This window comes from Neoarius graeffei, chromosome 7, assembly GCF_027579695.1.
Source record: "Neoarius graeffei isolate fNeoGra1 chromosome 7, fNeoGra1.pri, whole genome shotgun sequence".
In the NCBI taxonomy this organism is placed as follows: Eukaryota; Metazoa; Chordata; class Actinopteri; order Siluriformes; family Ariidae; genus Neoarius; species Neoarius graeffei.
Genome location: NC_083575.1, coordinates 61,808,255 through 61,834,420, shown reverse-complemented (window position 1 = coordinate 61,834,420; position 26,166 = coordinate 61,808,255). Strand labels below are relative to the sequence as shown.

Here is a 26,166-nt window from a genome sequence, read left to right as displayed (position 1 = left end):
GCCACTCCCCTGCTCCTCACTCAATGCCCTGTGGGTAAGATTCCAGTCGAGTCACAAACACGCGGTGTCCTAAGCCAATTTATGGCTGTCAAACACAGGCTAATCCCTGCAATCTCTGTGGTTCTGCATGATTGACAACACTTCTGGGATTTTTCAGCAACAGTGAAGAGAGGCACATGGCCTGTGACTCCTGAGGTTGTATGTTTTGCCTTGCTACAACATTACAATCTGACTCTGACCATATGGAAAGGTGAATTATGGTCATGTAGTAAGCAGAGACGGGGTGGTCCGCGGGTGAAGCAAGTCCATGTGGGAAGGCTGAAACAGCCCAAGTAAAACCACCTCAAAGGTTACACTCCGTCATCTTATCTTCCGTTTTCCCACTCACTCTTTAACCTTTAGAACTTTTGCTGATTTCTTGAAAATGCATGACCTGTTCTTAATGTTCTGGATTGTCGTATAAATCCTTTAATCAGGCCAAAGGAACTGCTCAAGTGGAAAAAAATCCAGCCATCATAAACATCAGTTTTGAGTTGACTGATAAGTCAGCTGTGGGAAATGGGTCTCTCTCCTTGTCTTTCTTTCTTTCTCAGTTTCTCTGCTTTCCAGCGAGATCAAACTGGACTCTGCAGATAGAAGGGAAACAGCGCAGGATAGATAAGGTGTGAATGTAACAGATCTGAACTCAACTAACTTTTCCCTTTTTGAAACTCAGAAATGAAAACTTCTGCAATACATTCATACGGTATGTGCACATACTTGGGCCCCACCAAGATACAAAACATTCCCCCCCAAACACACATACGCAAATCATTTTTAGGAAGGCTGTACATGGAAGACATTTTCTTGACCACAGATGGAAAGAAGACCGCAACAAAGGCTCAGAACTAAAGAGAGGGACACGCAGCTAAACAGATGTGGTTCATAATCATCCACTGAGTAAATATTTGATTTGTAGAGATCCTGAGATCTAAACTGATCCTTCTTTAGACTGTATCTGTTTGCGATATGTCCATCCATCCATTATCTATACTGCTTATCTATCAGGGACGTGGGGGAAGCTGGAGCCAGTCCCAGCAGACTTCAGGAGAGAGGTGGGGTACACACTGGACAGGTCACCAATCTATCGCAGGGCTAATACAAAAAGGAACAATCATCCAAACTCACATACACACCTATAGATGACTTGCAACCACGTGATCAAAATGGGCTACGTCATGAGCGTCCGCCATAATGGTGGATATACAAAGCAACTAGGATGGCAGCCGCTGAAAGCGTGTCTGTAAACAGTGCTGAATTTTCTCAATATTACCACGATTTGAACGGTCCAGCGAAGATTCGATACAAAGAGAAGATAGATGTGTGTGGTTTTGACCAATATTATTGAAAAAAGTCAGACTTTTCTGAAGATAAGACACTTCTGCCGACCATCGAGTACCCAGATATCGTGTTCAAGAATCAAGTCCAACCTCGGACGAAACATAGCCCATTTTCTGAGTGGGTGCCCAGTCTGGATTGTTTCTATCGTATAATTTTGCTGGCGCTCCTAGAAGCGAAATGGTAATACGTGTTAAAATTATTACAACGACCGAGTGAACCATGACAAGAGAACGCTCATTTTATAGAGAAATTCTAACACCACGAAATAAAATTCGTCCATGATATTATCGAGAACGCTTTTGAATCTCACCGGAAATAAAATGATTACTGCAAACACGAGCTGTTTTGGTTTTAGCCTCTGTTAGATCAGCCCTGTCGATGTTGTTCAGCCGTGTTCGTCTCCTCTCCGTACTAAGCCTCAGAGTTTCCCCGCCCTCTTTCCGAATAATCACAGACAGAATTCTAAAAAATCAGAACGTGCCACGGTCACAAGTACTGTTGTGACCACAACCATATACAGCACAAAGATATGGCAGAGCTAAAAGAACGCTTAAAGCAAAACAAAGAACAAAAACAAAGAGTTGCGCACACGTGACTGTTTTGTATGGAATGTCGCTTGACCCCACATTTGTATATCCACCAACATGGCCAACATCCGGGTTTCTATTTTGGTCTGACGTCACTTGCAAGTCAAGGATGGGCAATTTAGAGGCTGTCCACACGGCAACGGATTCAGGTGAATCTGATAAAATTGTTTATCGTTTCAGCCTGGCGTCCACACGGCACCGGCGTTTTGGGTGCCCCAAAATGAGAACGGGTTCCAGAGTGGAAAAATCTGGCAACGGCGCCGTTGCGAAGTTGTCTGGATGAGTAGAACGGATTTGTTTATGATGACGTCACAACCACATGACTAGAACAAGCAGCACTCTCGCTGTTTTGTATGAACCACTGCATTGCATTCATTTTTGTATACAGCTTTTCTTTTAAATAAACAAGTAACTGAACCATTTCTTGAATTTCTTTTTTTTTATTGGATAAGACTGCTTTTCAAAATGTTCACACACAATATAAAATAGTTATATAAATAATATAAAAATGCTTTTCAAAATGTTTACACAATAAGAAAATTAAGTTATATAAAACTATGCACACTTTGTACACACAGAAGGCACGATTTCCTCACGTAGTCGCAGCCATCTTCTTCTTGTTGTTGTGTGTTTGTTCCTGTGAGTGCTTCACGCCGGGTAGAAGAAGGGGTTTATGCGCATGTGTCTACTTCTTCTATTGTTCTGGTGTCTCCGATGGGACCGTCTTACAGCGCACGTAGAGGTGTGGCATGTGTATTGCATCGTTTTCAGCAAGCGTTGCGTTGCCATATGTACCTGATATTTTACTGATCCGTTGCCCATGTGGACGCGATATTTTTTTTAATAAAATCTCATTGCCGTCGTCGTGTGGATGTAGCCTTAGAGTGGACACTTAACCTAATCCGCATGTCTCTGGACTGGAGGAGGAAACTGGAGCACCTGGAGGAAACCCACACAGGCACAGGGAGAAAACACGCAAACTCCACACAGAAAGGCCCCAGTTGGACATCAGAACCCAGAACCTTTTTGCTGTGAGGTGACAGGTCTAACCCCTGCACCACCATGCCGCCCATTGGCCACGTGTGAGTTCTATTAAGTCAGTTCTAAGGAAAAACATAGATCCACTTTTGCTTTACAGCCACCATTTCAGTAACACAGATAATTAAAGTGACTGACTGCCCTGGAAAGTGCACAGTATAAGCTTCACAATTCTAAACAAGCGATTCTACTAAAAGCCCAAACACTGCTGTTAAGCTAAAACAAAAGTGCCTTGAAACATTCAAAATGAATACGCACACAATGTCCAGTTTAAAGCAAGATAGAGTTCAGGTATTAGAATAACAAGCTTATTGCTCTGATTTAGACGTATAATCACCTCTAATGCACGTGCACACACATGTTTTTTTTTTACTTCTCTTGTGAGCATCTTCTCCTGACATAATGATTAATGCAGCTATGTAATTAACGTTATGTTAGACATCAAACCATAATATTACCCAAAAGGAAACCAGTTAGCGCTCTTAAAAAAAAAAAAAGATGTTGCAATTTTGTTTAAAAAAACTCTCAGATATTCCTTTCCTTACATCTTGGTCCTCACCAACATATAAAAGCATACCCAAAAACTGTACACACACACACACACACACACACAAGCATTAGTTTTAATAATAGGGTTAAAAGCCCTGTAGGCATTTAAAAACAAATAAAAACCAACAATTGTCACGTTAAAAAGCTGCTACACGTTTGAGATTGGACAGTCAAATCTTCGGGTGGTATGGGTGTGTGTGTGGGGGGGGGGGGGGGGGGGTCTTTTTGTGAACGCTAAATGGGGGAAAAAAACAATCAAGTTTGTGTTTTGCAATCTTGTTTTTCTAGTGTGTGTCTTCAAGCTGAAATCATAAAGCTCAATAAACCTCAACACGAAGTTACATATTGTGTTTTAGACTAAAGCTGTTTTGTGAGAAGACATTTTGTGCCACCACCCACCGGTCGATATAATGTAACTTGATATAAATGACATACTATGAACTCATACCATCAAGGAATCTTGCATACTATGATTCTTGTACAGCAGTGGTTCTCAACCGGGGGGGGGGGCGCGCCCCCCTGGTGGGGCACGGAGGTACTCCAGGGGGGTCACGAGTAGGCTTCATGTATGGAGGAAAAAAAAAATCTGGGGCTAACAGGCTATAGTAGCTAAGCAGATGCAACACATTTACCCATGTCAAAATGCAGGACATTGGACTATTACATACAAATCAATACTATTATAAAATCTATCATCAATCTATCATAAAATCTTGTGTGTAGGTTATTTTAAGCCCGTGACGCGAACATGACGCAACGTCACGTGAGTGAGTCTGCATACCGTGGCCACCGTGTGAGTGCTTGCCACACACACACTAGTCTGGTTTCTTGCCGAGTTAACTCGTGCCGACTCTCGCTAGTCTACTATCATCAATCCATTGATACAGCGCAAAACCCAAACAGTCTTTTTAAAGACTACTACCCCACACTGTATTTTTGCTTTCCCCATTTCAGCTCTACCCAAATAATTTGTTGTTTTTGTTGTTTTCTTACTGCTAGTCTACTATGGATAATGCTACTACTGCTGCTACTGCTACTACTACTACTACTACTAATAATAATAATAATAATAATAATAATAATCTAGCCCAGGGCTATCTATCTATCTATCTATCTATCTATCTATCTATCTATCTATCTATCGGTCAATATAAGGTGCTGTAGGTCGGGTGGCGTCACTGCGGGTGAGTGTGTTTGGGGGGGGGATGGGGGCGGGGCGAGAAGAGGGGCCCCCAACTGCAATGAACCAGCTTTGGTGGGGCCCAGGTTGCAAAAGGTTGAGAACCCCTGTTGTACAGGTTTTAAATACTGTAGAAAAAGCTCATGATTTCCCTCACTGACGGAAGGAATCTATTCCAGATTAAAAATCCGTTTTATTGAAACAAAAGAATGGTTTTCAGCAGGATTTTTACTGTATACTGGAACCAAAAACTGTATGCTGACTTTAATTCACTACGTAGCTAAAAACATGAAAGCTTCTTGATATCTTTTTGTCTTGTAAACAAAATATTTAGACAAATTACCCTCATGTGGCTTCTTGCCCCTATTACTCATAATCACAGTCATGGCATTTGAGTGAAAGATATGAAAGATTGGAGGATGTACAAACACGCCCTGGGCTACATACAGTGCCGGGGCTCCAGCTCACTGACAGATCCCAGATCATAGGTTTTTGTTTGGAATAGGTTTCAGTTGCACCAGAACACCTCATCAGTGTGGCACTAACACATGAGTGGAACTCATATAAGCATGTCAGCTAGGCAAGGCAGGGCAGAACTCAAGCGCTGATCTTTAAACACCTAATATGGTCCTCCAATGATACTCAGAATCAACTGTTATACTCTGGCATGGGCCAGATGAAAGTGGTGTCATGACATGATGAAATGATGGAATATTCTGGCGAAAAGCAGGAAAGTCCTATCTTACACTCCCAGAGCAAAAAGTACTGCGCACTGTCACTGGGGTGCCATCTTTAAACGTACATCTTCCCGACGTACCAATCAGTCGCCGTTCAGTTACACTATATTGTTTATACACTGCAGGGATTCTCAAACCTTTTACAAACTTTTTTTCTGTTTCACCATTTAGATTGTAGACACACTGTACAGGCATAAATGTGCCTAGTAATACTTTGGGTTTTGTTTTGTTTTTAAGAGCATTATAGAGTTTTTTCCTTGAACTTTGCACTCATAACACACTTTTTTAAATTAAAATTGTCATTAGATTTAACGTGGCGGCACGGTGGTGTAGTGGTTAGCGCTGTCGCCTCACAGCAAGAAGGTCCGGGTTCGAGCCCCGTGGCCGGCGAGGGCCTTTCTGTGTGGAGTTTGCATGTTGTCCGCGTGGGTTTCCTCCGGGTGCTCCGGTTTCCCCCAAAGACATGCAGGTTAGGTTAACTGGTGACTCTAAATTGACCGTAGGTGTGAATGGTTGTCTGTGTCTATGTGTCAGCCCTGTGATGACCTGGCGACTTGTCCAGCTGGGATAGGTTCCAGCTTGCCTGCGACCCTGTAGAACAGGATAAAGCGGCTACAGATAATGAGATGAGATTAGATTTGATATTTATAGATTTAGGTTATTTATATGTCTACTTGTTGTTGGGTTTTTTTGGTGACTGAAATTTAGATTAAACATACAGTACTGTGCAAAAGTCTTAGGCACCCTATTTTTTAAATATTAACTTTGTTATTGATTTTTTTTATGACTTCTACATGATCAAGTCCGAATAATTTTTTTTTACATTTCCAAACATTAATTTTCCAGCATAAAATTAAATGTTACAGAAAAAATTTTGTATCCCACTAAAGAAAGCAGCATATTACATAAAGAGACATGTTTAGATTTAAAAAAAATTAAAATAAAAAATTAAATAATGAAGGCTGCTGGGTTTTACTGCAAAAGTAAGAAGTATGACCTTCAAAGTCTGCACACTGCAAAAATTTGAAAACTGAATTTGAGGAGAAAATGACTTAATACAAGTGAAATTATCTTGCTGCATGGACAGATATTTTTACTTGATAAAGACATCTTAGAATAACTTGGTTGTGATCGAGAATCTCAGAATTGGTGTCTTGTATTCTTCTAACAGGAAATGCGAGATCGTTTCAACTATTTTCAAGATATTTTCACTTATATCATTTTTTGCAGTGCAGAAGAACTGCGGCCAGTTCTGCAAGATGCTCAGTAAAACCTATCAGATAATTTCCTTATAATTATAAAACTCCATACTGTACCCAAGACTGCATTTTTTTTTCTTTAAAGCAAAGGGTCGTCACACCAAATACTGACTTTGTTTCATTTATTACTGTATGTTGCTCTTTATAGTATTTTTAAACGTAGAAATACTTCATTTCATTCTTGCTGAAGACATCTTTGCTCTACAGCATTTCTTCGCATGTGCCTAAGGCTTGTACAGGACTGTATAATAATGAGAATCAGTGAAAGGCTGAGTGACCGGAGTTTATCATTGTGAGTAGATTGTGATTTCTACCACTTTAACAACAAAAAAAAAGGGGGGGGGGGGACTTCTCGAGCCTTGCTTTAGATTATTATTATTATTATTATTATTATTAAGTAGCAAATCAAAAGACTCTTTCTGCTATTTCTGTTTTATTGAATTGATTTAAATGAAGGGCCTGAAAGTTTTCACTTTTTTTTATTCTGTAGCCAAAATAGAGGCCAACTGCATAATACACTATCAAGTTCAAGAGTAAGATGTATGATTCTTTTTTTCTTCTTCTTCTTCAAATATCTTCTACGTGCTACAAGCTAGAATAGTCGTATTTGCTGTAAACATGCTTGATATTGTCCAGTTTGAACGTGGGAAATGTCTAGTATGTTTCATGCACATCTCTGCTCCAAATATCCACAAATGTCTGCCTGAGATGGTTTTGTTTTGGATAAACCCTACCTGACCGTAAAATTAAACATGTACTATGTACGCTCGTTAATTTTCTAGCATGCTAATAAGTACTTTTTTCATAAACCCCAGACAAAGTGCACGGCGGTCAAACATGAACTATAATTCAGAGAACATGCATCCACTCAACCCTTATAATACAGTTACTCATACACTCATAACTACACAAAAGGTTACACATAAGAATGTGGCATTTTATAATTGTGTAGGATTGTCACACTGCTGAGTTAATGTTAAAGGAACGTTTAGCCACTAAATTCAGATCATAAATAGATCAATTTCACTTTAGTTGTAGTTGTTATACTGTACTTCTCCCTTCCAACATAATTAATGAGTGTTACAACTATCCTGGGCGGCACGGTGATGTAGTGGTTAGCGCTGTCGCCTCACAGCAGGAAGGTTCTGGGTTTGAACCCAGCAGCCGACGAGGGCCTTTTTGTGTGGAGTTTGCATGTTCTCCCCGTGGGTTTCCTCCCACAGTCCAAAGATATGCAGGTTAGGCTAACTGATGGCTCTAAATTGACCATGAGTGTCTCTGTGTGTGTGTGTATCAGCCCTGCGATGAGCTAGCGACTTGTCCAGGGTGTACCCTGCCTCTCGCCCATGGTCAGCTGGGATAGGCTCCAGCTTGCCCCCCTGCGCGGGATAAGCAGTTACAGATCAAACAAACAACTATCCTGACATGTCACACTGTGTTTGCTTAAAAACGATAAAACATTTGTAACATATGTATGATCTTGGACTCATTTTGTTGGTTGAATGAATGAATGAATGAATGAATGAGAAGAAAAATCAGATGATTTCCATCTATAGGTTTTCTTTCATCATGGAGGAGGATTAGTGGTATAAAACATACACTTCTGGATATAGTACAAGCTTTTAACAGATTTGTCCCGGTTATAATAGTGCTCGAAAACACTTTTCTGGAAATGATTTCACTAAAAAGTGATCAGAGAAATCATCCGGATTGGATTGATGTTAGTGGGTTTTAAGCTCAGGAGTTCATGCAACAGTGATCAGACTGTGTTTCAGAGAGAAAGGTCTGATCCAGGTGGGACTAAGGAGTGACTTTCACCCCAGTGTGTGTGTGTGTGTGTGTGTGTGTGTGTTTATGAAGGAGACTTAAAAAGCTTTCTATATGCTCACCGGTAGTGCAGAAGAGAGAGATGGCCAGAAAACTGTTCATCCGGAGAGGAGAAAGAGTCCATCTTCTCATATTCCTAAAGCCTGTGGAGCTCCTGCTTGCTCCTCTGTGTTGTGTTTGGATCGGAACCGGTGTGTCTGATGTGTCCCATGTGTCCATGTCTGCAACCCGTCCCGAAGAAAGCAAACAGGTAAGCGTCCAACACCGAGGAAGAGATCGAAAGGATCTCAGTTGACAGTGAAGACACCTTTCCGAGTGATCACCTGGAGCACAGGCTCCTGCACACACACACACACACACACAGGGAGAAAGTCGCGCGTGCAGAGTTGAGGATTAGTGTGTGTGTGTGTGTGTGAGTGAGTCCTGGGTGTCGGGGCTGGACTACAGTGAGCTGATCAGACCTGAGAGACCATACACACACACACACACACACACACCTCTCTCTCTCTCCACTGCTTCCGGTTTCGGGCGCGCGAGCTGATGAATAACCAGGGCAATGCTGCAGCCTCCTGGCAGAGCAAAGCGGAAACACTGACAACTAAATAACCGCAATCTTTCTTTCCTCCCCGACTCCTGCACGGGTTAAAGCTCATCGGCAACGGTTTTCATTTTATGCACATTTGAAACTTTATATGTTTAAAAAAAAACCTCTGTAATTTTCTTCTGGTCCCAAGAAGTATTGTTAATAAGCACCCACGTGCAATGAACCGGTGCTCCAGGTGCTCTAGCCCCTGCCCCTTTTCTGTTTGCTGTCCAAAGTGCCCTTTTCATAGGGACTGTTTTGTTGTTTTGGGTTTTTTTTTTTAATATTTGAGTGATTCCACGCTTATGGGTACTGAAATGGGGACATGAACTTATTTTTAAAAATTCACCTAAAACCATTTCTTTTTTTTTACCATCAGGTCACAAAACATGTAATCTTTAATGAATGATATGTTAAAAGATGGGGTGGCACGGTGGTGTAGTGGTTAACACTGTCGCCTCACAGCAAGAAGGTCCTGGGTTCGAGCCCCGGGGCCGGCGAGGGCCTTTCTGTGTGGAGTTTGCATGTTCTCCCCGTGTCCGCGTGGGTTTCCTCCGGGTGCTCCGGTTTCCCCCACAGTCCAAAGACATGCAGGTTAGGTTAACTGGTGGCTCTAAATTGACCGTAGGTGTGAATGGTTGTCTGTGTCTATGTGTCAGCCCTGTGATGACCTGGCGACTTGTCCAGGGTGTACCCCGCCTTTTGCCCGTAGTCAGCTGGGATAGGCTCCAGCTTGCCTGCGACCCTGTAGAACAGGATAAAGCGGCTAGAGATAATGAGATGAGATGTTAAAAGATAACTTTAATTTTCTGAGATGTAATAAAAACCTATTTATATGCCAAAGTCAGAACGTAACAGAAGTGTTGTGGACATATATATTCTCAATTTTAACAATGTAGAATTACTTTTTGAAACATAGGAAGGTGATGTTTTAGCAAATATAATTAATAAACATGTGTAGTAGAATAAACATACACATTCTTTCAATAAGATTAACATGGTATATAGCTAGATTGTAATTAATTTGTAACAGACGCGAGATGGACAGTCGTAACAGAAGTAATGTAACAGACATCATTTTGGAACTCATAGGCTTGACTTTGGCATATAAATATGTTTTTATTACATCTCAGAAAATTAAAGTTATCTTTTAACATATCATTCATTAAAGATTACATGTTTTGTGACCTGATGGTAAAAAAAGAAATGGTTTTAGGTGAATAAGTTCATGTCCCCATTTCAGTACCCATAAGCGTGGAATCACTCATTTGTAAAAGATAAGTTAGCTCCAACATCAATATTCTCCACAATTTGACAATAATATATGAAATTATAGATTTATAAAATAACGTTTTTTTGTGTAAATGCGGGCATCAATCCGTGACGTCATGCATTCAGTGAGCCTCCGTGCAGAAAGCGCATGCAGGCGGTTGACAGTGGGAGACAGTGCGAGGAACGGCATGGTGAGGTCACACTGAAAGTCTCCTTTCATTTCTTATCTGAACATGCTGCAATATTGTGCAGCTTAGAACACAACAGTAAATGCGTAGTGTTGTTTATCATTTAATGAAGCCGCCTAGGCTATATTTAAACCGTTTGCTCCATCCATTTCATTAACGTGGCAGATTCGGAAACTTTAGTTTGAACGACGGCGTTAATAACATATTCCAGCAGCTTCGAAAACTTAAGGCTGAATGACGACGTCCACAACATATTCTAGGCTGTCAGACCTTCTTCTGCTGGCAATTGAGAAAGATATCCATATTCAATACAGTGTTGTCATAGACATTTTCAAGAACATGGCAAACCGAAGACTGCTGCTTTGAAGAATACTGCAGCATTTAGATGGATCTCACACACACACACACACACACAGAATGTTCAGTTGCAATTGAAATTTAGTTTTGAATAAAGTTAACTTGTGTGAAAAATTTGTTCCAAGTGCCCTTTTTTGAATGTTGAGGCCCTGCCCCTCCAAAGGTCTTTGCACGGCCCTGTTAATAAGTAATAATTAAAATAAGTTAGTGCGAAATCACGGCGAATTTCTGTTCGGCTATTTCCGTGACCACTCGGCGCGTGACGTCATTTAAGACAAACAAACCGCTTGAGTTGAGCCCACTTCCGTTTACTTATATTGCCGTTCGGCTTGAGCGCAGACGTGCGTTCAGGAATTTCCAAAGAAAAACCCCATGCCTTATTGTTGTGCAGTGAACTGTAACAACGGGACCGGTTCAGGAAGAAGTTTTTACCTTTTTCCGGAAAAGGAGAAGAGGCAGAGCGAGTGGGTTGGCTTTTCCCGGAAAAGGAGAAGAGGCGGAGCAAGTGGGTTGGCTTTTTCTGGAAAAGGAGAAGAGGCGGAGAGAGTGGGTTGGCTTTTCCCAGAAAAGGAGAAGAGGCGGAGCGAGTGGGTTGGCTTTTTCCGAAAAAGGAGAAGAGACGGAGTGAGTGGGTTGGCTTTTCCCAGAAAAGGAGAAGAGGCGGAGCGAGTGGGTTGGCTTTTTCCGAAAAAGGAGAAGAGGTGGAGCGAATGGGTTGGCTTTTCCCGGAAAAGGAGAAGAGGCGGAGAGAGTGGGTTGGCTTTTTCCGGAAAAGGAGAAGAGGCGGAGAGAGTGGGTTGGCTTTTGTCAGAAAAGGAGAAGGGGCGGAGCGAGTAGGTTGGCTTCTTCCGAAAAAGGAGAAGAGGCGGAGAGAGTGGGTTGGCTTTTTCCGGAAAAGGAAAAGAGGCGGAGCGAGTGGGTTGGCTTCTTCCGAAGAAGGAGAAGAGGCGGAGCGAGTGGGTTGGCTTTTTCCAAAAAAGGAGAAGAGGTGGAGCGAATGGGTTGGCTTTTCCTGGAAAAGAAGAAGAGGTGGAGAGAGTGGGTTGGCTTTTTCCAGAAAAGGAGAAGAGGCGGAGCAAGTGGGCTGGCTTCTTCCGAAGAAGGAGAAGAGGCGGAGAGAGTGGGTTGGCTTTTGTCAGAAAAGGAGAAGAGGCGGAGCGAGTAGGTTGACTTCTTCCGAAAAAGGAGAAGAGGCGGAGAGAGTGGGTTGGCTTTTTCCGGAAAAGGAGAAGAGGCGGAGAGAGTGGGTTGGCTTTTTCCAGAAAAGGAGAAGAGGCGGAGAGAGTGGGTTGGCTTTTTCCGGAAAAGGAGAAGAGGCGGAGAGAGTGGGTTGGCTTTTGTCAGAAAAGGAGAAGAGGCGGAGCGAGTAGGTTGACTTCTTCCGAAAAAGGAGAAGAGGCGGAGAGAGTGGGTTGGCTTTTTCCGGAAAAGGAAAAGAGGCGGAGCGAGTGGGTTGACTTCTTCCAAAAAAGGAGAAGAGGCGGAGAGAGCGGGTTGGCTTTTTCCGGAAAAGGAAAAGAGGCGGAGCGAGTGGGTTGGCTTCTTCCGAAGAAGGAGAAGAGGCGGAGCGAGTGGGTTGGCTTTTCCCGGAAAAGGAGAAGAGGCGGAGCGAGTGGGTTGGCTTTTTCCGAAAAAGGAGAAGAGGCGGAGCGAATGGGTTCGCTTTTCCCGGAAAAGAAGAAGAGGCGGAGAGAGTGGGTTGGCTTTTTCCAGAAAAGGAGAAGAGGCGGAGAGAGTGGGTTGGCTTTTTCCGGAAAAGGAGAAGCGGCGGAGAGAGTGGGTTGGCTTTTGTCAGAAAAGGAGAAGGGGCGGAGCGAGTAGGTTGGCTTCTTCCGAAAAAGGAGAAGAGGCGGAGAGAGTGGGTTGGCTTTTTCCGGAAAAGGAAAAGAGGCGGAGCGAGTGGGTTGGCTTCTTCCGAAGAAGGAGAAGAGGCGGAGCGAGTGGGTTGGCTTTTTCCAAAAAAGGAGAAGAGGTGGAGCGAATGGGTTGGCTTTTCCTGGAAAAGAAGAAGAGGTGGAGAGAGTGGGTTGGCTTTTTCCAGAAAAGGAGAAGAGGCGGAGCAAGTGGGCTGGCTTCTTCCGAAGAAGGAGAAGAGGCAGAGAGAGTGGGTTGGCTTTTGTCAGAAAAGGAGAAGAGGCGGAGCGAGTAGGTTGACTTCTTCCGAAAAAGGAGAAGAGGCGGAGAGAGTGGGTTGGCTTTTTCCGGAAAAGGAGAAGAGGCGGAGAGAGTGGGTTGGCTTTTTCCAGAAAAGGAGAAGAGGCGGAGAGAGTGGGTTGGCTTTTTCCAGAAAAGGAGAAGAGGCGGAGAGAGTGGGTTGGCTTTTTCCGGAAAAGGAGAAGAGGCGGAGAGAGTGGGTTGGCTTTTGTCAGAAAAGGAGAAGAGGCGGAGCGAGTAGGTTGACTTCTTCCGAAAAAGGAGAAGAGGCGGAGAGAGTGGGTTGGCTTTTTCCGGAAAAGGAAAAGAGGCGGAGCGAGTGGGTTGACTTCTTCCAAAAAAGGAGAAGAGGCGGAGAGAGCGGGTTGGCTTTTTCCGGAAAAGGAAAAGAGGCGGAGCGAGTGGGTTGGCTTCTTCCGAAGAAGGAGAAGAGGCGGAGCGAGTGGGTTGGCTTTTCCCGGAAAAGGAGAAGAGGCGGAGCGAGTGGGTTGGCTTTTTCCGAAAAAGGAGAAGAGGCGGAGCGAATGGGTTCGCTTTTCCCGGAAAAGAAGAAGAGGCGGAGAGAGTGGGTTGGCTTTTTCCAGAAAAGGAGAAGAGGCGGAGAGAGTGGGTTGGCTTTTTCCGGAAAAGGAGAAGCGGCGGAGAGAGTGGGTTGGCTTTTGTCAGAAAAGGAGAAGGGGCGGAGCGAGTAGGTTGGCTTCTTCCGAAAAAGGAGAAGAGGCGGAGAGAGTGGGTTGGCTTTTTCCGGAAAAGGAAAAGAGGCGGAGCGAGTGGGTTGGCTTCTTCCGAAGAAGGAGAAGAGGCGGAGCGAGTGGGTTGGCTTTTTCCAAAAAAGGAGAAGAGGTGGAGCGAATGGGTTGGCTTTTCCTGGAAAAGAAGAAGAGGTGGAGAGAGTGGGTTGGCTTTTTCCAGAAAAGGAGAAGAGGCGGAGCAAGTGGGCTGGCTTCTTCCGAAGAAGGAGAAGAGGCGGAGAGAGTGGGTTGGCTTTTGTCAGAAAAGGAGAAGAGGCGGAGCGAGTAGGTTGACTTCTTCCGAAAAAGGAGAAGAGGCGGAGAGAGTGGGTTGGCTTTTTCCGGAAAAGGAGAAGAGGCGGAGAGAGTGGGTTGGCTTTTTCCAGAAAAGGAGAAGAGACGGAGAGAGTGGGTTGGCTTTTTCCGGAAAAGGAGAAGAGGCGGAGAGAGTGGGTTGGCTTTTGTCAGAAAAGGAGAAGAGGCGGAGCGAGTAGGTTGACTTCTTCCGAAAAAGGAGAAGAGGCGGAGAGAGTGGGTTGGCTTTTTCCGGAAAAGGAAAAGAGGCGGAGCGAGTGGGTTGGCTTCTTCCGAAGAAGGAGAAGAGGCGGAGCGAGTGGGTTGGCTTTTCCCGGAAAAGGAGAAGAGGCGGAGCGAGTGGGTTGGCTTTTTCCGAAAAAGGAGAAGAGGCGGAGCGAATGGGTTCGCTTTTCCCGGAAAAGAAGAAGAGGCGGAGAGAGTGGGTTGGCTTTTTCCAGAAAAGGAGAAGAGGCGGAGAGAGTGGGTTGGCTTTTTCCGGAAAAGGAGAAGCGGCGGAGCGAGTGGGTTGGCTTCTTCCGAAAAAGAAGAAGAGGCGGAGCGAGTGGGTTGGCTTTTTCCGAAAAAGGAGAAGAGGCGGAGCGAGTGGGTTGGCTTTTTCCGAAAAAGGAGAAGAGGCGGAGCGAGTGGGTTGGCTTTTTCCGAAAAAGGAGAAGAGGCGGAGCGAGTGGGTTGGCTTCTTCCGGAAAAGGAGAAGAGGCGGAGCGAGTGGGTTGGCTTTTTCCAAAAAAGGAGAAGAGGTGGAGCGAATGGGTTGGCTTTTTCCAGAAAAGGAGAAGAGGCGGAGAGAGTGGGTTGGCTTTTTCCGGAAAAGGAGAAGAGGCGGAGAGAGTGGGTTGGCTTTTGTCAGAAAAGGAGAAGAGGCGGAGCGAGTAGGTTGACTTCTTCCGAAAAAGGAGAAGAGGCGGAGAGAGTGGGTTGGCTTTTTCCGGAAAAGGAGAAGAGGCGGAGAGAGTGGGTTGGCTTTTTCCAGAAAAGGAGAAGAGACGGAGAGAGTGGGTTGGCTTTTTCCGGAAAAGGAGAAGAGGCGGAGAGAGTGGGTTGGCTTTTGTCAGAAAAGGAGAAGAGGCGGAGCGAGTAGGTTGACTTCTTCCGAAAAAGGAGAAGAGGCGGAGAGGGTGGGTTGGCTTTTTCCGGAAAAGGAAAAGAGGCGGAGCGAGTGGGTTGGCTTCTTCCGAAGAAGGAGAAGAGGCGGAGCGAGTGGGTTGGCTTTTCCCGGAAAAGGAGAAGAGGCGGAGCGAGTGGGTTGGCTTTTTCCGAAAAAGGAGAAGAGGCGGAGCGAATGGGTTCGCTTTTCCCGGAAAAGAAGAAGAGGCGGAGAGAGTGGGTTGGCTTTTTCCAGAAAAGGAGAAGAGGCGGAGAGAGTGGGTTGGCTTTTTCCGGAAAAGGAGAAGCGGCGGAGCGAGTGGGTTGGCTTCTTCCGAAAAAGAAGAAGAGGCGGAGCGAGTGGGTTGGCTTTTTCCGAAAAAGGAGAAGAGGCGGAGCGAGTGGGTTGGCTTTTTCCGAAAAAGGAGAAGAGGCGGAGCGAGTGGGTTGGCTTTTTCCGAAAAAGGAGAAGAGGCGGAGCGAGTGGGTTGGCTTCTTCCGGAAAAGGAGAAGAGGCGGAGCGAGTGGGTTGGCTTTTTCCAAAAAAGGAGAAGAGGTGGAGCGAATGGGTTGGCTTTTTCCAGAAAAGGAGAAGAGGCGGAGAGAGTGGGTTGGCTTTTTCCGGAAAAGGAGAAGAGGCGGAGAGAGTGGGTTGGCTTTTGTCAGAAAAGGAGAAGAGGCGGAGCGAGTAGGTTGACTTCTTCCGAAAAAGGAGAAGAGGCGGAGAGAGTGGGTTGGCTTTTTCCGGAAAAGGAAAAGAGGCGGAGCGAGTGGGTTGACTTCTTCCAAAAAAGGAGAAGAGGCGGAGAGAGCGGGTTGGCTTTTTCCGGAAAAGGAAAAGAGGCGGAGCGAGTGGGTTGGCTTCTTCCGAAGAAGGAGAAGAGGCGGAGCGAGTGGGTTGGCTTTTCCCGGAAAAGGAGAAGAGGCGGAGCGAGTGGGTTGGCTTTTTCCGAAAAAGGAGAAGAGGCGGAGCGAATGGGTTCGCTTTTCCCGGAAAAGAAGAAGAGGCGGAGAGAGTGGGTTGGCTTTTTCCAGAAAAGGAGAAGAGGCGGAGAGAGTGGGTTGGCTTTTTCCGGAAAAGGAGAAGCGGCGGAGAGAGTGGGTTGGCTTTTGTCAGAAAAGGAGAAGGGGCGGAGCGAGTAGGTTGGCTTCTTCCGAAAAAGGAGAAGAGGCGGAGAGAGTGGGTTGGCTTTTTCCGGAAAAGGAAAAGAGGCGGAGCGAGTGGGTTGGCTTCTTCCGAAGAAGGAGAAGAGGCGGAGCGAGTGGGTTGGCTTTTTCCAAAAAAGGAGAAGAGGTGGAGCGAATGGGTTGGCTTTTCCTGGAAAAGAAGAAGAGGTGGAGAGAGTGGGTTGGCTTTTTCCAGAAAAGGAGAAGAGGCGGAGCAAGTGGGCTGGCTTCTTCCGAAGAAGGAGAAGAGGCAGAGAGAGTGGGTTGGCTTTTGTCAGAAAAGGAGAAGAGGCGGAGCGAGTAGGTTGACTTCTTCCGAAAAAGGAGAAGAGGCGGAGAGAGTGGGTTGGCTTTTTCCGGAAAAGGAGAAGAGGCGGAGAGAGTGGGTTGGCTTTTTCCAGAAAAGGAGAAGAGGCGGAGAGAGTGGGTTGGCTTTTTCCGGAAAAGGAGAAGAGGCGGAGAGAGTGGGTTGGCTTTTGTCAGAAAAGGAGAAGAGGCGGAGCGAGTAGGTTGACTTCTTCCGAAAAAGGAGAAGAGGCGGAGAGAGTGGGTTGGCTTTTTCCGGAAAAGGAAAAGAGGCGGAGCGAGTGGGTTGACTTCTTCCAAAAAAGGAGAAGAGGCGGAGAGAGCGGGTTGGCTTTTTCCGGAAAAGGAAAAGAGGCGGAGCGAGTGGGTTGGCTTCTTCCGAAGAAGGAGAAGAGGCGGAGCGAGTGGGTTGGCTTTTCCCGGAAAAGGAGAAGAGGCGGAGCGAGTGGGTTGGCTTTTTCCGAAAAAGGAGAAGAGGCGGAGCGAATGGGTTCGCTTTTCCCGGAAAAGAAGAAGAGGCGGAGAGAGTGGGTTGGCTTTTTCCAGAAAAGGAGAAGAGGCGGAGAGAGTGGGTTGGCTTTTTCCGGAAAAGGAGAAGCGGCGGAGAGAGTGGGTTGGCTTTTGTCAGAAAAGGAGAAGGGGCGGAGCGAGTAGGTTGGCTTCTTCCGAAAAAGGAGAAGAGGCGGAGAGAGTGGGTTGGCTTTTTCCGGAAAAGGAAAAGAGGCGGAGCGAGTGGGTTGGCTTCTTCCGAAGAAGGAGAAGAGGCGGAGCGAGTGGGTTGGCTTTTTCCAAAAAAGGAGAAGAGGTGGAGCGAATGGGTTGGCTTTTCCTGGAAAAGAAGAAGAGGTGGAGAGAGTGGGTTGGCTTTTTCCAGAAAAGGAGAAGAGGCGGAGCAAGTGGGCTGGCTTCTTCCGAAGAAGGAGAAGAGGCGGAGAGAGTGGGTTGGCTTTTGTCAGAAAAGGAGAAGAGGCGGAGCGAGTAGGTTGACTTCTTCCGAAAAAGGAGAAGAGGCGGAGAGAGTGGGTTGGCTTTTTCCGGAAAAGGAGAAGAGGCGGAGAGAGTGGGTTGGCTTTTTCCAGAAAAGGAGAAGAGACGGAGAGAGTGGGTTGGCTTTTTCCGGAAAAGGAGAAGAGGCGGAGAGAGTGGGTTGGCTTTTGTCAGAAAAGGAGAAGAGGCGGAGCGAGTAGGTTGACTTCTTCCGAAAAAGGAGAAGAGGCGGAGAGAGTGGGTTGGCTTTTTCCGGAAAAGGAAAAGAGGCGGAGCGAGTGGGTTGACTTCTTCCAAAAAAGGAGAAGAGGCGGAGAGAGCGGGTTGGCTTTTTCCGGAAAAGGAAAAGAGGCGGAGCGAGTGGGTTGGCTTCTTCCGAAGAAGGAGAAGAGGCGGAGCGAGTGGGTTGGCTTTTCCCGGAAAAGGAGAAGAGGCGGAGCGAGTGGGTTGGCTTTTTCCGAAAAAGGAGAAGAGGCGGAGCGAATGGGTTCGCTTTTCCCGGAAAAGAAGAAGAGGCGGAGAGAGTGGGTTGGCTTTTTCCAGAAAAGGAGAAGAGGCGGAGAGAGTGGGTTGGCTTTTTCCGGAAAAGGAGAAGCGGCGGAGCGAGTGGGTTGGCTTCTTCCGAAAAAGAAGAAGAGGCGGAGCGAGTGGGTTGGCTTTTTCCGAAAAAGGAGAAGAGGCGGAGCGAGTGGGTTGGCTTTTTCCGAAAAAGGAGAAGAGGCGGAGTGAGTGGGTTGGCTTTTTCCGAAAAAGGAGAAGAGGCGGAGCGAGTGGGTTGGCTTCTTCCGGAAAAGGAGAAGAGGCGGAGCGAGTGGGTTGGCTTCTTCCGAAAAAGAAGAAGAGGCGGAGCGAGTGGGTTGGCTTTTTCCGAAAAAGGAGAAGAGGCGGAGCGAGTGGGTTGGCTTTTTCCGAAAAAGGAGAAGAGGCGGAGCGAGTGGGTTGGCTTTTTCCAAAAAAGGAGAAGAGGCGGAGCGAGTGGGTTGGCTTTTTCCAAAAAAGGAGAAGAGGCGGAGAGAGTGGGTTGGCTTTTTCCAAAAAAGGAGAAGAGGCGGAGCGAATGGGTTGGCTTTTCCCGGAAAAGGAGAAGAGGCGGAGAGAGTGGGTTGGCTTTTTCCGGAAAAGGAGAAGAGGCGGAGAGAGTGGGTTGGCAGCCGGGTAAACGCGCTGCTCTGGGCTCCAATCACTTGGAGGTTGATTTGTGAAGAATCCCCATCTGTTGGAGAGTTTAGGTGTCAGTGTTGCACAGAGAAGCTCAAACCTGACGCTGTTCCGACAAAACTCGAGCACAAAAGCAAGCAGTCAAAGAAGAAACTGACCGGCAATGCTCAAGCAAAAAGGAGAAGATTGGAGATAAACATTTTTACCTTTGCTTGCAGTTTTTCAAGTAAAGAATCCTGAGTGATCCTGAACAATCACTGTGGAAATGAGACAAAAGGGAGAGTTTGTCATGGCTACCTGCCAGCGTGATAACATGCTGTTGACTAACATGATAAATGTCTCTGTGAGTCCAAATGCAAGTGTTCCTAATGAAGTGGCCACTAAGCTGAAGTGATACCTGCGGCCATGCTAACATGCTAACATCTCACATGCTATTTGCACGCTAAATGTATGTGCGTGTTTATACAGACACACGTGTTCCTAATAATGTGGCCTTGAAGTTGATTAGTCACTGCTCGCCGCTCACATGCTCAGTGGCTGAGCTGCTCAGTGGATGGTTTTACGCAAGTGTTCCTAATAAAGTGGCCACTAAGTTGAAGTAGATTTGCAGTGGCTCCCTGCCAGCACGCTGCTGACTAACATGATGAGTGTGTGTTTAGAGTCGCTATAAATAATGCTTGTATTAATGTTAGCAATATAAACGAATCCGCGTTCTGTTACAGGGACTGAGTGTGTGTGTGCGCGCATCAGTGGGGACCCCATTAAATGTCCTGGTGTGTGTTATTATTGAATTTAGTGGGGGAGCCTATGTATCTGATTTGGGGTCTCGTTGGCTTTGCATGTTAATTATTGGAGACCATTATATATTCATTCTAGGGGGTCTAAGGAATTAAAAAAAACATGTCTCCATTTTTTCTTGTCACTTTTAGTGACTAGAAAAAGGCGAGATTTGTAAACATATATTTTCTATGGGCGATTCTCCAGAATTGGTGCAAATTGCTGTCCCTGAACCAAAAGTATAATTTAAAAGACATTTTGTGGAAAAATATTTGATTATGTAAAGATATAAGCAAATAATAATCAAAAGCTATGGTAATATTTGATGTAGCTGCTAACTTATTATGGAAATTTTCGTAATTTTTACTATTCTTTTACGAGAGTTAGCCCAAAACAATAAGGTCTGATTTTTTGTATTATATTTGTCTTTAACACATTTTCAGAAGCATCTTTTTTAATACTATTGGCAATTAATTCCATGAATACACATTTATTAGACATTTTTTGTAGAAAGTAACCGAATTAACCAAAACGTGTTGAAATTTTTGGTTGGAACGTGATTGTTCCAGAGAGACAAAATGACATCTTTTCTGAGAAATAAATAGAATATAAACACAAGTAGAATATAATAAATGGGATAAATAAGTTATATGCAGGTACTGTGGTAAAATTTGAGAAATGAGCGACTGAAAACGAATTGGGCGATCAGAGCGAATTTCAGCAGCTAAAAGTCAGTTAATATCATGGTAATGAGCTATGACGCGGTTCGGCGAAAACCAATTAGAATGTTCATATCTTTGAATGTCTGAGAAGCCAGAGCTGTTCATTAGAATTTATTTTTGTGCAACTGGCTTACAGACTCATTTCAGTGTGACCTCAGTTTTGATGAGAAGCATGTTTCAAGATGTCTAACAAAATGTTGTGTGAAGCAAGATCAGTAAATTTTCAGCTATGCATCCGTTGTCAGAAACCAGAAATGTATGGTCTGGTACATCAGCCATCACTGGAGACATATTCGAAGTTTCTGTTTTTCGTTCATGAGAGAGGGAAATATGGCGACGGAGAATACCCACAGCTCAGCAAACAGTTACAACAGTACAGTGCAAGTGATCTGCAGCAAAATGATGCTGTATGGCACAGGGCCTGTTACAAATCCACCTGTAACAGTCAGCATCTGCAGCGTGCAAAGGTTCGCTATGAAAGAGCATGTGAGGAGGGTGAGACAGGGCATCTACAGAAAAAGCGTGGTAGACCATCTACATGTCCGAAAGAAAAAGTTGCTGCAGCGTCATCATGCGCATCCAGTGACGTCCTGTACACTCGCTCTGCAGCAGCTGCAGCCAGTAAGGAAAAGTGCTTCTTTTGTCAGAAGCAGACAAAAGACATTCTTCACGAGATGTCCTCATTTAATGCAGGCAAACAACTGAAAGAAGCTGTGCAAAAGAGCAACAACCCACAGTGGAAGGTACAACTAAGTGCTGCCATCAATGCAGACGATGCGCGTGCAATTGATGTCAAATATCACCTAAAATGCTGGGTGCAAAATGTTCAACGAAATAAAAATGCATGTGATGAAAGTCAGGATCTTGAAAAGCGAGAACATAATGTTGGAGTGGTGGCTTCAGATATCGAGTTTATTGGCCTAGTTCGATCTAGCTTGCAGGCTGGAGAAGTAATCAATATGCTTGACCTCAAGTCGGTCTATTCCACCATTCTTGGATCTAATGGTGTACATAATGTACAGATATCTGGAAAGGATATTAAAAAGAAAATATCCTCTTACATCCAGCATGTCCAATTCATTAAGCCAAAGCGTTGCACTGATCCTGATCTTGTATGCTTGTCCAAAGTGTGCAATGCAGCTGTGGAGGAAGTGATGACTAAAACAACATATGATGACATGCTCAAGTTGTTTGAGAGCGCATCTATACTGCGAGATGCAATTGCTGCTAATATCAAGCAACCTTGGAAATTTGAAGGAGACCTGAACACCACTGATGCTGAAAACAGTGTCCCCAGAGAGTTGTACACCTTTCTCCGCTGGGTGCTTGAAGGACCAACTTCAAGCATTAGACAAGACACAGTGCGCTCAGCTGTTATTCACAAAGATGTCCTTGCTTTGAGCCAGAACCTTATGTATTCTTTCAAGTCAAAGTGTCAAGTCATGTATACAGAGAAACATCCCAGCACACCGTTCCGCCATCGCCAAGAATGGCCACAACAGCTAGCTGTTGGCATCACTGTTCATCAGCTAACAAGAAGTAAGAAGCTTATTGACTTCCTCCATGGCTCTGGTCTGTCTGTTGATTATGACCGGATCCTGAGACTTGAGACACACCTGGCCAACTCAGTCATGGAGCTGACCAGGGAGCAGGGTGCATACTTGCCTGCAAAGATGAGAAAGGGAACGTTCATATTCTTTGCTGTGGACAACAGTGATTTCAATGAAGACACACCTGATGGTAAGAGAACTCTACATGCAACTGCTACTGCTCTTTACCAAAGGCAAACAGTATCCACAGACATGGTCAACAGAATGGAATTAAGGCTACATAACCAGAAGGCAAGAGATCGCTCCTTGAAACAACTGACAACTCCAGACTTCATCCCCTGTTCTGCACCCAAGACACAGACAGTCAAAAACATCCTGACATTTCCTGACTTGAAACCTGGCACGAGCGTGGATACTATTGAACCCTACTATGCACAGGACATGGTCTGGCTTCTTTCACGTTCCATGATGCGAACAAATGAAGCAGAAGAGGAACATCCAGTGGAATCTAAAGCAGACTACATACTCCCATCTGGTGTACTCGATAACTCCATAACTCCCAAGTCAACAACATTCCAATTTCAAAATCATAATATCCCTACCTGGTCAGCGTACAACTCACTTCTGTCCTCCAAGAAGCCTCTCACAGAAGTCAATGTTATGCCTTTGATAGCTGCACCAGCACATGAATGGCAAACGCTGATAACAGTTTTGAAGCAGACACAACAGATAAATTGCATGGTCATGGGTCCTGGTCGAAAGACAGTAATAACCTTGGATATGGCACTATACGAACGTGCAAAGCAACTTGAAATGACTAGAGATGACTGTAAGGGAAAGTGGGTGCTGAGGTTGGGTGAAATGCATACTGTGATGGCAGCACTGAGGACTGCTGGCAATGTCATTGAAGATAGTGGGCTGGATGAAGCCTGGATTAAGGCAGATGTCTATGGTCCTGCTACAACAAGGCAGATCCTAGAAGCAAAGCACATGAAGAGGGCTCTTGAAGCACACATGACAACAGTCCAGGCCCTGTTTGACCTCTATGTGGAGGCATTTTTCCAGGAGTATCCAGCATTGAAGAGTGTATGTGCAGAGTCAGCAAAGCTCACTGACAGAAGCTGTGTTGGACACATTCATGCAGAGGTGCTAGAGGGGCAGCAGACGATGCTGGCTGCTTTGGAGTCAAACAAAGTACTTGAGGCTATGTCACTTTTTGACAAGAACAAAGAATCCAACCATCCCCTATTCAATTTTGTTCGCCACTAAATGCGCATGATTTTACTGATATATGCCTTCATCCGTGCAACACGTGATGGCCTTTGGGAGCTTCATCTTTCTTCACTTGATGAGCTGTGCAAATACTTTTTTGCTCAGGACAAGTTAAAATATGCCAGACTCGTTCCACTCTACCTTGCAGAAATGAAGGCCTTGCAGACCACTGATCCTGACATATACCAAGAATTCATGGAAGGGAATTTCTCAGTCAACAAAAATGAGATCCCATTCTGTGCCATTGGGGTGGATCATGCACTTGAGCATGTTAATCGCATCATGAAAGTCACCGGAGGCCTTGTGGGTATCACTCAGAATGCCAGTGCAAGGGAGAGGTTTTTCCTGACTGCACCTGAGTTGAGTTGGCTAGCTGAGCAAGCACTCCAAATGGCAGGCTCACCCACAATGAAGCGAAATCAGCACCATGAGCTGTCCATGACTGTCTGGACCAGGCAGGAGGAGAATGTTGTACGACTCAAAGATGTAATCAGATCATCCTTGAATCCTATGACATATGATGGTCAAGATCTGCCAAATGTTTTGACAAAGGCTGTGATGCCACCTCATATTCAGAAGGATGTCTGCAGCCAAGATGAGATTGGACAGCAGATGTATGTTACTTTTGTGGAACAGCGCATTAACAAAAATGAAATTAGTGTCTGGGCCAGAATGAAAAAGACTCAACTGAAGATTTGGAAGTGTGCAAGGAAAGTTGTAAAACAAAAGCTGGCTGACCAGGTTGTGGAATTGAAGGATGAGAGGTCGCTCTTTGCTCGAATGCTGATAGTTGCTCGCTCACGACCAGAGATTAACCTGAAAGAAGCCATTGGACAGCATGAGTTTACTCCCCAACCACGTGCCCTGTTCTCAGTGACTGGAGACCTTCTGCCATGTACAGACAAGAGTAAGCTCATGTCTATACTTGAGGACCTGACCAATCAGAGCACTTGTGATGAAAATGATCAACAACAACGGGATGTTACAGCTCATAGTTGCTCATTGCCAACCAAGGAGGTCATTGTAATAGATGGAATGGCAGTTGTGCAGGGAATGGGAAAGCCGCCATATATCACTACATGTGCCCAATGGGCCAACCACTTCACAGCCACACTGGAAAGCAAGACCAAAGAGTATAATGAGATCCATGTAGAGTTTGATCGCTATGATCTTCCTTCTTCACTAAAGGAGGCCACACGCGAGAGACGCCAAGGTGGCAAACAACCAACTGCTTACCATGTAGCAGACAGCACACCAGTGGGGAAAGTGTCTGCAAAACAGTTCCTATCGAGTACCAGTACCAAAGATGAACTGACTGTCTACCTTGCGAGGAAAGCTCTTCAACACTTTCAGGGAAAACCAAAAGTCTTGGTTGTTACATTAAGGCAAGATGTTCTGTCAAACTGTATCGATGTGCAGCATCTTCACAGCTCCCAAGAAGAGGCCGACACAAGGATAATACTTCATAGTCTGGATGCTGTTAAAAGAGGGGCAACAAAACTCTAGAGTCCCCTGACACCGATGTGTTTGTTCTTGCAATTCGATGGTACCATCAGCTATGCAAAGACACCTACTTCATCACTGGTGTGGGTAACAAAAAACGGATTATTTCGCCGGAACCAGTGGTGAATGCTCTTGGTAAAGAAAGAGCCGCAGCCTTGCCAGGCTTCCACACTCTCTCTGGAGCTGAGCAGACAGGCCGATTTGCTGGTAAGGGAAAGCTGACATGTTGGCAAGCATTCGATAGGTGTTCCCCAGAGGTGTGGTCTGCATTTGCTGGTCTTGGAGCAAGAGAAGAAATTACTCTTGATATGGAGAAATGCATTGAAGAATTTGTTTGCCAGCTCTACAAGCCTGGCACTACTCTGAGGGACGTCAGTGAGCTCAGGTGGAGGCTATTCACCACATGACAGTTGGAGGCTCAAAAGCTGCCTCCCACACAAGGGGCCTTACATGAAGCCATTGCTCGTGCACATTTTCAGGCAATAGTTTGGGATCAAGACCATGTTGCTAATCCAAATATACCATCCCCACTCGATAATGGATGGGAGGAAGAGGAAGGCCGACTGGTACCAATTACATCGCGTGTTCCCAATGCCCCAGTCACAATTACACAGCTAGTAAAATGTGGCTGCAAGAAGACCCAATGCATGTCACACTGTTCTTGCAGGTCTCAGGGTATCAATTGTTCTGGGATGTGCCTGTGTGGAGCAGATGAAGAGGTTTGTGGAAATGTCAGCCAGGGAGATATGGTAGGAATTGATGATGAGGAGGAGGATGGAGACTGTTCAGTGTGATTGTGCAGTAGACAGCAGCACATAGGAAATTATATGTTTAATTAAAAATTGCTTCAGCTGTTTTGTTGTTTTTATTATTGTTTGTAAGCTGTTTTCCATTGTTGAATTGAAATGAATCTATGAAACAGTTTTGTTGTTCAAAATAAAAAAAATTGAAATGTAGCTATTTTTAACATACAACGCCCAGCATTTTGTTCTGTTTTAACCTGTATGTTGCAAAATACCTTCATAAAAAATTTTAAAAAATAATAAAAAATATCTAAAATAATTATAAAAACAACTTTACCTGTAAAGAACATTATCTGTAAGATTTTTAATTTAAAAAATATTAATATAGGCCATATTAACGGCGCCCATTGCCGCAATATATAAAACATGATGAAAAAAAGGTGAGAAACTGGGGGGAAAAATGGAGACATCATTTTTCTCAAAGTTCAGGGACCCCAGAAGACATTTCAACCAGTCTCCAAAAATTAACATTGAAATCCCACGAAAATACATAGGCTCCCCTACTAAAGGTTGGAAATCCGCCCTGTCTGTTTCTCTCCAGCAAAAAAAAGTCTATTAATTAAGCGGTTAAATAAATGAGGCTCGGCGGCACGGTGGTGTAGTGGTTAGCACTGTCGCCTCACAGCAAGAAGGTCCGGGTTCAAGCCCCGGGGCCGGCGAGGGCCTTTCTGTGTGGAG

The 26,166-nt window shown here is 45.1% G+C and overlaps 1 protein-coding gene across 2 annotated transcripts in view; it reads right to left on the bottom strand.

Annotated features, from left to right (window-relative positions):
- The window catches only part of ptk7b (protein tyrosine kinase 7b), a 247,499-nt gene extending 238,438 nt beyond the window's left edge, over positions 1-9,061 (bottom strand). For both annotated transcript variants that reach the window (XM_060926216.1, XM_060926217.1), the window contains exon 1: positions 8,620-9,061. In XM_060926216.1, coding sequence (XP_060782199.1) covers positions 8,620-8,776 — 157 coding nt within the window. In that variant the 5' untranslated portion in view covers positions 8,777-9,061. The remainder of the gene's footprint in view (positions 1-8,619) is intronic.
- Between the last annotated feature and the right edge of the window lie 17,105 nt (positions 9,062-26,166).